Below are 13530 nucleotides of genomic sequence, written 5' to 3'. Positions count from 1 at the left end.
TTCAATGCAGGTCCATCAGATTCCGAAACAGCTTCTTCCCCAACGCCATTAGACAGCTGCATGTTGAAAAAACTCTAAATCATGTCACAGACTCTGCATCAATCTGACCATATATTTTTTTTTCTCCCACAATGTTCACATTTGATTACTGCTGCACTTTCAGAAAATGGAACAGTCATGAGAGTTGTGCAAAAAGAAATTACGTGTTGTATACACCCTGTGTATACAAAATGATGATAAATGTTGTCTAAGTCTCTTCCTGTAGCAGCAGAAAATGTGCTTATCTCTAGTCTTGAAACTGCAGTGAGGCTTTATGTTTCAGACAATAAGCAGAGTTTCTTTGCAGCACAGTCTAAAGGTAAGTGAGCAGTTATCTTTGCTGACCTCTCTATGGAGTTTCAAGCAGGGAATACCAGAATACTCTGAAGGAAAGGGACAAAAGGCGAAGCAGTGTTGATCAAGTTATCTGATGTAACTAATTCAACACAAAGAATAAAAAAAAAGCCCATCCTGTGCATTATTCTTATAATTACCTTGGGAAAATTGACCAGTCTGATGCTTTTCAAATAAAGTAACAATTGCATGAACAGTATAGAAAACAAATCATTAGGTTCAAACTATTTCAACAAAGTCGACCCTAATGTCTAAATATTATGTGTATTAATTGGAGTAGATGGGGTCAATAAAATAGATGTTCTTAAGATGTCATATAACAAATCTTTTGATAGGACCAGCCTGCATTCACACAGACCCATAACAGTATCTTGAAGGCTAACATTTATCCTTACCCACTCTGACTGACACCTGCCCAACAAACATCATGTGATGTTGAAGGGAGGTGTTAATCTTCAGTTTTTGCTGTGACGTGTGAGACGGCTCATTCCTGCAGGTGACTGTTCAGAGAAGCTCTGCAACCAAGGACAGAAAGTCCTGCAGCCAGCTCTTCATTTCCTTGTGCAACACGGTAAGAAGCAATGCAGCAAATCTGCTGTTTTTAGGTAATTCTGCAGGTTTAATGAATGAAAATGATGCAAACTAGGAAGTGAAAGAATTTAAAATCTAATTCCAGCAACTTCATATATTGTTCTAGAATACAAAAAAAATCCCCTTAACTACTAAAATTAGGTGGGGCTATGTGAATGTGGTCACTGAGGCAGAAAATATCAGCCACAACAAGTGAGCAGATCAGTAATCTGAACTACTGTATGAGAAGTAGGAACACTTTAGAACACAAGATAGAGTCTAGGTGATAAGTGTAGCTGGTGCTAATGTTTCACAGAGAAATCTGATCTTACTTTTAAACAGCTAGTTAAGATTTCAGTTGCATAATATTAAAAAAAAATTGGTCTGTAAAATGTGCTTTAACTTTAAAACGTCTTTATACAGTTCTAACTCTGAGGATATGTGGGATATTTTTGCCACAAGGACAGAAAGACAGTCTCTTAGGTTTGTGTCTAATGATGATTTAAAGAGTGTGTTCTTGTGTGAAATTAAAAAGAACAAAAAACTGTTTTGGTAGAGATTTTCCATGCGGTTAAAATTATTTTCAAACAAATTAAAAGGATTAAATCCGGTATCTGTAAAAACACAGCTGAAATGTTTCTGATGGAGCAAAGCAAAACCAAGCTGGATCTGGTTCACTTAGCACCTTGAAGCTCGGATAAACCATTAACTCCCAGGAACACATTGGCAAAACACAATCAAAACACCAGTCTACTGACCTTTAAACCTTATTAAAAAGACCTCTGCCACTGGACCTTCAGTGCACAGTCAACAATTCTGAGACACCTTAAATAGCAAGGTGTTTTCTCTTCGCTGCACCTTGTCTGGTCAATGGCATGCTGGTGTTGAGGTTCTGAAGGTCATCTGAGATGGCAGAGAGCCTCAGGTGAAGCGCTGACCTGCCACTTGTGTACTCGGTTCTGTTCCAGTGAACCACATGAGGGTAGCACGATGTCATTTGCAGTAAGTGAGCATGTAATGGGTTGTTAAGTGCCCCAAGCAGAAGAAAAAATTAGACATTTTTCAAGTTCTTTCCAGAGTTCATCCTTTCATTCTCAGTCTACTCTGGATGTAAGACCTTCAGTCTGTCTTCAAAGGGACAAAGGGAGACTTTGAAGAAGTGTTGTGGTAAAAAACAAAGACTCAGCACCCACAAATAAAAGCTATTCCACTTTGGAGTACAGTGGAAACTTTATACCAAAGGTCAAGAAGTGTTTTTATTGTAAGAGTTGTCCTGTGTGGTGTTTAGTAAAAATAGAGGCTAGCAGTATGTCTTGATCCTCGTAAATACATTGGTGGATGTGATGACAACAGTTCACTGTGTACGTATGTCAAATAAAACCTGTCTTTGTTCAAAATGCTCAGGTTATTAGGAAGCAAACACCTTTAATAATTCTTTTATTAAAGGAAAGTTTGTAGAAATCCCTCCTTGCCTCCTTACCCCCAAATATGCATTTTAACACCTCAACCCAATTTTTCTGGCTTTCATTTTATTTAAAATACAGAAAAAAAAAAGTTTTAAATAAATAGCCTTCCGGTACAGCGGTTCCTCACATTATTTAAGTGAATTCTCTTCAAACTATCAGGTATAGACATGAGCATATTGAAGATGCCATAAATGTTAAACACCCATCACAGCTAAATAATCACTGTAAGTACTATGCAAATATTTGAACAATGACTCCAAAACAGGGCTTTTTTTATTATTTGCAATGCAGATGCTCTCTGCATTACAACAGATTTACTAACACTCGGCATGTTAAATAATTAGAGTAGGTTACATCACAGCTAATAATTAGTTTACCACTTTGGGCAACTATGTCATTAGGTTTGCAGAATACTGTATACATCCATTGATGAAAAAGGAACTATAAACAGAAGCTGACACTCTTATCCCAGTACAAATGATATACACATATTACAGAGAAATTCTCCACAATATATTATTTTTTTTCATGTTTCGATTCATGCTCATTTGAATGTTCTTAATGATGCATGCACATTCACATAAAATATCAAGACTTTGCCCTCAGATCGAAATCTTATTTAGTATAAACGTTTATGTAGGTACATGCAGCAATAGAATAACCTTTTAATAATATAAACTTTTAATAATATTTGCAGAAGTAAAACTGTAAGATTAGAAAGTTTAGCTGGCAAAAACACATGCACTGCAGAAAAGAATAGAGATATCATAAAAGCTTTCTAAAAACAATGTTTCCTGGAAGTTTGCTTCCAAATTTTACTCTGCAGCTTTCGACACAACCTTCAAACACTAAACAAACAGAAAGAAAACATTTAGATTACCTGCAGTAAACTGTGACGAAGTGGCCCATTTCAGTCATAAAACAAAATCCCACCTGCTGAATAATGATTCATGAAGCATATGATGTCAAGCAATGAAGTCAGGTACAGCAACACATATGTTGTCAGTAATGTTTCTGAAAATAAATCTTTATAGACCAGAAACATAAGCAATGGGTTTCAAAAACATAAATTCAACACTCCTTCTGTAACATTGGATGAGGTGTTGATGTTTGAGATTAGATTAGATTCCACATCATGTCCTTTTTCAAAGCACTAGACAAAATGTGTATTTTTTCACCTTTTTGTGTCATCTGTTATGGTTTTTAGATACACTTGTGGTTGGTCTTTTGTGATTCATTTTTATGGGCAGTCGCCCATATTCTCTTGTTAATGTATCAATAGTTGTACAGACTTAACAAAGTTTCAAGGTTAACAAGTCCCAATGCCAGGCAATTATAAGGGCAGGTATGGGAAAGAAAAAAATATATTTTACTTTTAAAATTGAGCAATGCTCTGGTTAAATGTGCAAAAATGTAAATGATTGAGTCTTACATTAGGCTTGCTTTTTTAGATTTTTAAAGCATTTGTTATTTAAAATGTGATTCATTTGAGCTAGGAAGGTACTAACAAACCATATTAGTCTGCAACAAACATGAAAAAAATAGCTAAATATACTATTTTGAATCACTGTATGATTGTTAAGCAAGGTGCAGGCTTTTTAGTATTTAAATCAGGGAGGAATTTGAACTTAGATTTTTAGTAAAGCCCTTGCAGCAAGAAGGTTCTGGGTTTGATTCCCAGCATACAGTGCTTCAGCATGGAGTTTCCATGCTCTCCCCATGAACGCGTGAGTTCTCTGCAGGTACTCTGGCTTCCTCCCATAGTCCAAAACATGATTGTTAGGTTAATTGGCTTTTCTAAATTCTCCTTAGGTCTTGTGTGCTTGAATGGTTGTTAGTCCTGTGTCTCTGTGTTTTCAAGGGTGTGCCCCGCCTCTCGCCCATTGACAGCTGCAGATATGCACAAGCACCCGTCACGATCCCAGCAGGGATAAGCGTGGCAGAATTGTATTTATTTATTTATTTTTTGGTCTGTTCAGCATTATGGCAGGAGAACTGAAATCTGAGTACCATGCTATATCCAACAAATTTGCTTTGCCAAGGGATGCTTTGTTGTTGAGAAGCACCCCGTGATTACCCAAAACTACTTAATCTATTCAAATTTAAACGTGACCAATAATGCCAAACCGGACAGAGATACAGAAGAAAGAAAAGCAGTGGAAAGGAAAGAAATTATTCATTTGTAAAGAAAGAGAGAAAGAGAAAAAAGACAACAAAACCATAAAATAGGCTACTATGTCTAAAAAAAAAAGAAACTGTTTCTTGTGGGCAATCCAACTGGACAGCCTTTAGGAGCTCCTTCAAAAGGGCACAGGGAAATGAAAAGGACAAACAAGCAACAAGAGCAACAGCAACCAGTAGCGGTGATGACCGTGAGCTTCTCAGGATTATGCAGCAGCTGTACAGAAGCTTACGGAGTTGCATGTCAGAGTAACTGACTGTGTGTGCATGTGTGAAAGAATGAGAACCTGCTGCCCTGATTTTCCAGATTGTGCTCAGTTAGGATGCAGAGGGGCCACCAGCCGAAGTCCCCCTCCCCAGTGCTCAGAAGAAGGCAGAGAGCGCCCCTAGACCCGGTCCCACAGCAGCCACTGAAGCAAAAAATCCCAGGGAGACCAACCGGGCACTAACCCCAGACACAGGCCGAGAGCACAAGCCATGAGAGCCAGAGTGCCCAGACACATCAGAGGGCCCCCAGGAAGCCATAGGGCCACAGGGGGGAAGAAGGTAGGGGGGAACCTCCCCTGGGATTGAGAGGCAGAACTCAGACCCCAGGGCCCAGGGCCCAACCCATGTCTGAGGAGACCGGCCACCTAGCCCAGGGCTAGAGCCACCGCAACAAGGCCCCCCAAGATACCCCCGCTCCAGGCCTACATCCCAATCAGACACCCGACCTCTGCTACAGAGATCCAACCAGGACCCACAACCCTGATAGACTACCAGAGTCCTGAACCCCCAGGTCACCCCCTGAAACCCCTTCCTTATATACACCTCCCTCAGCCACTCTTTCACCATCTCCTCATCCATCCAGCCCTTTTCATTTGCCTTAATAACAATGTTCTGCATAAAGCACATACCTGTTCTTTTTAAACAATCCACGCCCACACTTCCCCCTTTAACGTTGTCATGGTGGTCTCAACAACGTCCGCAGTAACAACACACATAGAGCGCACCGCACTATAGGGCGCGCCGCACATTTTGAGGGGAAAAAAAGACGTTTATATGCGCCTTATAGTCGCGAAAATACGGTGCTATCAAAGTTCCATGCTGGAATTCACTGAGCTCCTTAGAGTAACCTGCTCTTTGACAATGTTTTTGAAAACAGTATGCATGCTCAAGTGGTAGTAAACTAATTTATATTTTTTTGCTCAAACTATTTCAGAAAAATAAAACCTTTAATCTGTTTTAATTGGAGAAAAGACACTGGCTGTTTCTCAATCTGTGTACTTTTGCGTTCTCATGTGCTCGTGAAACATCATCAGCCTCAGCCCTAGTACTGTTCAAATTCACAAGAACAGCAGACGGAGAACGGACAAAGTTCCCCTTCCTATTTACAGAGTATGCATCAGAGCAGACTTTATCACTACCCGATTCGCGCCTGAAGCACGATCCGCATGCGTGAACAGATATAGATCCAGGTTTACATAAATAATGTAATTAAGGTACTAAAGTCACTTATTTCTATCCTTAACTCTCTAAAGAATGCTAATTCACATCTTTAAAAAATGTTTTATGACTTTTGTGAGACAATTTCGATGCCTTTTACATTTTTGTTAGTTAAACAGCTTCTCTGACGTCATCATCAGACATGCACATAGCAGTCTGGCAAAATATGAATAAACCATATTTATCTGCACTTTAGCTGTTTCTTTCTTTCTTGCACTATGTACCATAAGGTTAACACAAAACGAAAACATAAAACTCAAAAAGACTAGATTTATGTTTAAATCCAAAGCCAAAGAAGTTAGCTTCAAGAAGTAGCGTAGGATCCCATTTACAGTGCAGATCCGGCAGGGACCAGTAATAAAACAGAAATGATTTTATGGCATTTATTTTCTCAGAAAATATATTACTAACCTTTAACACATTATATTTTAGTACTCTTACTGTTATGGGGAAGGAATAAACGTCATTTAAGTATTTTTACCAAAATAAAATCGAGGGCGACCCGGATCGATATCTGGATGTGCATGTGCAAATGAGGGCGCTTGCGTGAGACCGATCATGCTTCCGCGACAGATCAGGTAGTGACAGACTTTTCCGTTCTTGAGATTGACAGCTGTCCCAGCATGCACTGCAGCAGCTGCAGCTTCCAGGGGAGCACTCACAGAGCTCAGAGTATTAAGTTAAAAGTTATTTTTTCTGTTGCTATTGTTGAATAAAAGTACATTTTAAGATAACTTGAGAAGAGAACATTATACTTTTAAGCATCACTATATTGCCATTTACAGCTTTAATGCTGACCACTTAAACTACTCGAGATAAGAGCAACAATTGCACAGTCTCACTTGCAAATACGCACATATTTATACACTTGTAAACACTGTGATAAATTGACATGTGGTAGTGCAAGAAGCTAGAATCAAACTGACAACTTCTGAATTAGCACACTTCTTTTCCCATTGATCCATAGTCATAAGGTGCATAATATAGTGCCGTTACGTCATTACAAGGAGTCACAACATATCTGCCCTCATATGTAAACAAAGGATTATTGTTCATGTGGGTGAAATCTAAACCAAATGTGATTATTTATTATTTCAGGTTTTTTAACCATTTGTCGGTTGATGTTTATTGTATTCTATAATCTCTGGTCATAAACTGTTTGCTTTTTTAAAGAAACAGCGTAAACAAACATTAAAGCCCCTTTGGAAGTGTGGATATTGCCTAAAATATTGGTAGCATGTTTGAAAATGTAAAAACAGCTACTCAACTTCTGTAGGTTTCCCATTTGGATGATCTGATTATTCTGGTTATTTTCATTCTTATCAGGGCATTTTAGAGAGGATTATAGGAAGCTAGAATGAATAACTTTCCATGACCTCATGGAACGAGCTCAGAATTCTGGCAGTGTAAATGTTTGCTGTTGCCAGATAGATTGGAGCCGCAGTTCACTCAGTCTGATACTGGTGATTCAAACCCTATTTGTTTCAGGCGTGGTTGATGCTCTCAGTGGTTTGGGTGGTACTGATCTATTTTCTGCCAGTGATTGCACTATGACACCAACTTGGGTTCCACATGTTTTTTTTCCTCCTGCCTAATAAGACCTGTAAAGTGCTAGGCTTAAATTATTGTTGTTTTTAAATTGTGCCTCTTACAACCCTCTGACCTTCCAAAAGGGTCTTGGGCTATCGCTTTTGAAAAACAAACCTATGCTTTTAAAAGTTATTAAATGTTAAAAATGTTATAATTAAAATTTTTTTATTATTTTATTTGTTCAAAATGTCAAATTTTTTCATCCAATATATTTTCATTTACTTTACATTGTTTTAGTAAATGTACTTTATTTAATCAGAACTATGTACCGTATTTTCCGGATTATAAGCATGTACCTTTTTATCACGCTGTGAACCATGCGGCTTATAAGAAGGGGCAGCTTTTCTAGGGATTTTTCTTAACCGCCTGAGGGGGAAGTCAAAGTTGGAGATGAAAGAATAAAGAACTATGATGTTCCTCCTATATTTGGCGAATTTATGTTAGAATATTTTGCAAAAATATGTTGCGGTGGATGATGGGGCTTTGCATCTGTTTACATTATTCCATTTAATTGCCAATTACCACAACACTTCCTCAATTGGAAGGCCTGTCTGCCTCTACATTGTATTGTTTTATGTTGGTGTTTTTACAACACTCGGGCTTAAGTTGTAGACCTAGTATGTGTGAGTGGGTGTCTGGCTGGCTTCGTGCAAGTGTGGACGTTATGCATCAACAGTCACTGTTGCGTCCGTGTTAATAACCAAAGCTAGTAAAACCGCATTATAGAAGTTTTGGTGATGGTTGTCATATGTTGAAGATAGGTTGGTTAATCCACAACTGATCTATCTTCAACCGGGTTGTTGGCCGGCAGGGGCGGATCTAGAAAAATATTTATGGGGTGGCGAGAGGGGGGCAGGAATTTTTGAGGGGTGGCAACATATGGCATTTTTTTTACACTGAATTTAATCACAGTTATCACAGTTTGGTGAGAATAGTATGTACAATATGTGTTTCATGTGAAGCAGTTCATATTAGAAATACATCGTACAATGAGATCTCACCTAATAGGAGATAGAAGAATGATAACACTACTTCTAGACCAAGACGCATTTGACCAAGAAGAAACTATAGAAAGAAAAAGTTTCCCATCAGAGATCTACAGTATGGACTGAGCTGTACTAAAGTGAGCATTACTACACAATAGAAATAAATGTAAAGGCACCCAAACAAGGTACCGGACATCTATGTATTGTTGACTCTGAACACACATTTACCCTATTTGTTCCTCAGTAACTTGACATACAGCAGTTAAGGCAACATGAAAGAGACATTTCATGCATGTTAACATGCTGTAGATAGAGCTGCTGTATCAACAAATCAACAAAAAAGCAGGTACTGTATGTTACATCAAAATCTCCACAAATCTGAAAAGAAGCAACATAAAAATAAATTTTGCTTCCAATCTGTAAAAGAACAAAACATTTTGTGAGTAGGTTCATACAGGTAATTTCTGGATAGTTTCATACTATATATACAAAAAAAAAAAAAAGAAAAGAAACAACACTGCTTCATATTAAGCAGGATTTACATTTATCACATTTTTAAATGTACTTTTAACACTTTTGGTTTTATTAAAGGAAATATCAGATTTTCTCTGGTTCCAAAACAAAATGTAGCAGCTCTGTAAAGGCTCACCAGAGAGCATAACAAAAAGTTAAAATGACTATAACAGCTGAATGCGGCGATTTCCATGCTGCTCAGCAACACGCTTCACAAATTTATCTAGATCCAATGCCTTTTTGCGTTTTGATTTGAGTTCAACCAAACTTGAAAGTCTCTTTTCTGTCATAGTTGACCGCAAATATGTCTTTATGAGCCTGAAACGTCAGGCCTAACTAACATCATAGTTGGAGAAATACCGTTCTGCAACCTGATTTTTATCATCTCAAACTCAGCATTGCAGCTATGCTAGCAACATTGTGCTTTCATTATGATTTAATTTCTCGATAGTTAATCAGTTTTTACCTGTTTCATCCTGTGTCACCCATCACCCCTGGCTCCCTCGCTTTTCCCCGCTCAGTTTTCAAAACTAATCGGTCTCAATCGCTCTTGTGTAATCTCGTGCTGCATTCACTACAGTCCGACATTGGAAAGTAGCGGTCGCAGTTCTCAAATCATCCATAATTTATAAGCCTCGCCACCCCTACAGCTAACTGGGGTGGCAGCAGGGGTGGCAAGGCTGTCGTTTAGGGTGGCAGTTGCAACCCTATGCCATCCCCGGAGATCCGCCTATGTTGGCCGGTGTAGATGGAAAAATAACAGTGCCGAAAATCTGTCCCAGTCTGACACTGGTAGAAGCTCTCATTGCTGCGAGCCAGCCACTAGCAGGAGCTACCATCCTTCTTCGTCCGGTGTTGCTTTTATATGTATGTTTCCAATTTTTTCAAAAAACTTAGTGGGCGTGGCTTATAGTGAGGTGAGCTCAACAGTCCAGAATATACTGTAATCTAAATAATTTTGTCAAAGGAACTCACTGCCTTTTTGCGCCAAAGCAAAAGGAAAAAATTAATGTTACGCAACCCAACATAAACATTTTAAGTTGTATTTCTTTTTTAAATAAATACAATTTCTTAATTAGTTAGATGTGTAACATATTTAACAGAAGTGTCATTGTTTAGTGGTGCTTGTTGTACTACTTAATGGTTTTATAAATTTTTTTTCTCTTTTTTGGCCACTTTGCCTATCCATTTTTTATGATAAACTCAACAATACAGACAATAAATGCATCATGTCCTTTGTTATTTGATTATTTTCTTTTGACCAAACGGCAACATAATTGGAAAAGAGATGAGGAGAAACTCAAACACGAACTGTTTTTATGAGTTTGCCATCTCCAGGCAACTGCCCCATTAAGATCAAACTTATTAATGGAAAGAGAAGGAGAATTACTCATGTAAACATTTCCAGATCGCAGTCTTGAAAATAAAAGCAGTATCAATGGGTGGGGGTAGCAAAAACTTGGAAATGACCCGTGTTAAAAACAGCTTATTCCTGTCAGGTGCTGCTCTTGTTGAAAGATATGGTTTCTTTTTTGTATTAAAGTATTAAAAATGTTCCTCATACACTATATAGTTAGATATCTATATATACATATTATTCTGATTATAAAGCTATTCTTTCTTTTGAAACAGAGCAAATGTATAAACAGGTTTTAAAGTTAACACATATATCTCCTGGCAAATGCCTGATTTAGGTCAGAAATCAGATGGCTCGTCTGCTGAGTTGTCTGTCTGCTCTGGCTTCCATGACCTGCTTTCATCTGACCCAACCATGTTTGGGGTCAGTTAGGCTGCAAACCAACAAATCACACTGCAGTTAGTCAAAACAGACAACATGTTATATATACACACACACATATATATAAATATACATACATATATAGATGTATGTATGTATACACATATACATATACATATGCTAGATAGATAGAAATCATTCCTCTGATGATCCTTCATTTTGCTGTGCTTTCTGTCTGTAGAGTCTTTTGAAGCTTGACCTTTAATTAAGAATGCTGTTTAACTTTAAGTTGAGATTAACAATGACACAACGTGGTAAGCTGCTGAGCTCTAGTCATAATGTTCTTAATTCAGTTTTGAGTAAAATCAATTTCCGAATCGTTTTCTCACATAGAGCCCAGTTAAAATAGTTTCAAAATCTAATATGTGAAAGAGGTCAGCATCAGCACCCTTTCCTTACCTTACCTTTTGGAGTTCGGAATGAGTTCAGCGTTAGCTATGTGGTGTTTTCCATCCATCTTTGTTGCTGACACAAATGAAGACACAATTACTGAAAAAAAAAAATAGCACACAATCCATTCAAAGGTTCTTCAAATATATATGTTTATTTAATTATATGGATTGCAATTTTTGAAGAAACAAATGTTTAAAATCTGTGTATCTTTGGTGAATAATTTAAAAATGCTTCTCATGCAATCTATGCCTTTTCTTTCTTATTCCTTTTCTTTTAGTGTCCCATGAAGTGCTTTTGATTACCTTGTTAATGAACAGCGCAATATAAATAAATCTGCCTTTATTTTATTAGATGCATCTCAGCCAATTAATTTCACTGATGTTTCTGTATTCTCCACAGGCTCTAAAAGATGCCTAAATATCTGTCAGTGAACCCTTTTGAAGAAGTAAGTGTGAAGACTGAAAATGAACAACGTCCGAACGCACCGCGCTACATACGTAAAGAGGGCACTTGTCGTTTTCTGTTTCGCCACGTCCCAGAAGAATGGATGCTGTTTGTTACTGACATCTTTACCACCTTAGTTGAGATCAGGTGGAGGGTGATGTTTCTGATCTTTGCACTGTCTTACATCCTTTCCTGGCTTTTCTTTGGGATCCTCTTCTTTATCATCGCCTTAGTTCATGGAGATGTCAGAGACCACAACAATGATCCCTGCGTATTTGAGGTGCGCAGCTTCACAGCCAGTTTCCTCTTTTCTCTGGAAACCCAGACAACCATTGGTTACGGCTTTAGAGGAATGTCTGAGAACTGCATGATCGCCATCATCATTGTCACCATACAGGACGTCATCAGCTGCTTCATTGACACTTTTGTCATTGGAATTGTAGTGGCCAAAATGGCCTCAGCCAGAAAGAGGGCGCAAACAGTTGGGTTCAGCAACCGTGCTGTCATCAACCTTCGGGATGGTTTTCTGTGTCTTTCATGGAGGATTGGAGACTTTCGCAGGCACCACATGGTGAAGGGAAGCGCCTGTGCTCAGATTCTTCGCACTACAGTGCACACAACTGGAAAAGTCGATGTGACCTATGAAGACCTGTCACTTCAGCAGAAGGACATAATCTTGATCGCACCAACCACCGTTTACCACCGGATTGAGTCTGGAAGTCCACTGTACAAGATGAGTTTGGAAGACCTACGAAAGGCAGACTTTGAGTTGTTGGTTTCGTTCACCTACACAGATGACTCCACTGGCATGCTGCATCAGACCCGGACGTCGTACACAACAGATGAGATCCTCTGGGGTCACCTTTTTCAGGAGATGATCAGGGTCACTAACAAGCACTACAAGGTGGATTATAACCTGTTCAATAACACAGCTAAAGTGCTGGTACCTCTGAATAGCGCTGAGGAGTATGAGAAGAGGAAAATTGAGAAGGAGGAGCAGAAGCAGCTTCGGCTTTTAGCTCGAGCTTCTCCAAGACATTCCCCTAGGGGCTCCCCTCGGCCATCTTCACGATCACCACAGCAAAGTCATCCAGAGAATCGCTTGAACCCGCCAATAGTATTGGTTGAACTAATGGGAGACAACCAGCCAGAACCAAATGTTCCAACAACAGAAGGTGGAAATCAACATACAGAAACGTTGACTGTGCCAAAACATCCCACAATCGCAGAATAAAGAAAATAGATCCTCGCTGCTTGAGATTTTACCTATACTCTCAACACCAACTGCAGACATCAAACATATGCAAGAATACCAACAGCAACACTGAGAACATCCCTGAAGCTCTAAAGATATTTAATCCCTCAAGAATATATACATTTTGGTTCAGCTAACATTCTTCATATTTGTTTAATTCGGCACACCACATGACTGCTTGATCTAGAGAATTAAGACAATTTAGGCATTTGGATAAAGGACCCTTTTAAGCTACAGGTCACAAGCTCTGGAGTTTAATATTAGACGGATTCTGCCAACTTTTCTTGAACAAAACCAGAGCCACACTCATGGCCACCACTGGTACAGTTGTGAAAGAGGCCTTAAATCAAAGCCCAGTATAATGTCTGTGTAAATTCTCAGTCTTCCGAGAAGCACAGGAAAGTTTTCTAAGAAAAAAACCAAAAAAAACATACTTCTGAAATTCCAACCCAGCAA

The 13530-nt window shown here is 38.7% G+C and overlaps 1 protein-coding gene across 1 annotated transcript; it reads left to right on the top strand.

Annotated features, from left to right (window-relative positions):
- The first annotated feature begins 829 nt into the window (after nucleotides 1-829).
- Nucleotides 830-13530, top strand: kcnj16 (potassium inwardly rectifying channel subfamily J member 16). The gene is made up of 2 exons (XM_038274057.1): nucleotides 830-964; nucleotides 11775-13530. Exon 2 carries the CDS (start codon nucleotides 11785-11787, stop codon nucleotides 13051-13053), a length of 1269 nt encoding a protein of 422 aa, XP_038129985.1. The 5' UTR covers nucleotides 830-964; nucleotides 11775-11784; the 3' UTR covers nucleotides 13054-13530.

Source organism: Cyprinodon tularosa, unplaced genomic scaffold (genome assembly GCF_016077235.1).
Source record: "Cyprinodon tularosa strain WSP-4 unplaced genomic scaffold, ASM1607723v1 ctg90, whole genome shotgun sequence".
Lineage (NCBI taxonomy): Eukaryota > Metazoa > Chordata > Actinopteri > Cyprinodontiformes > Cyprinodontidae > Cyprinodon > Cyprinodon tularosa.
This window is presented reverse-complemented; position numbering and strand designations above follow the sequence as displayed.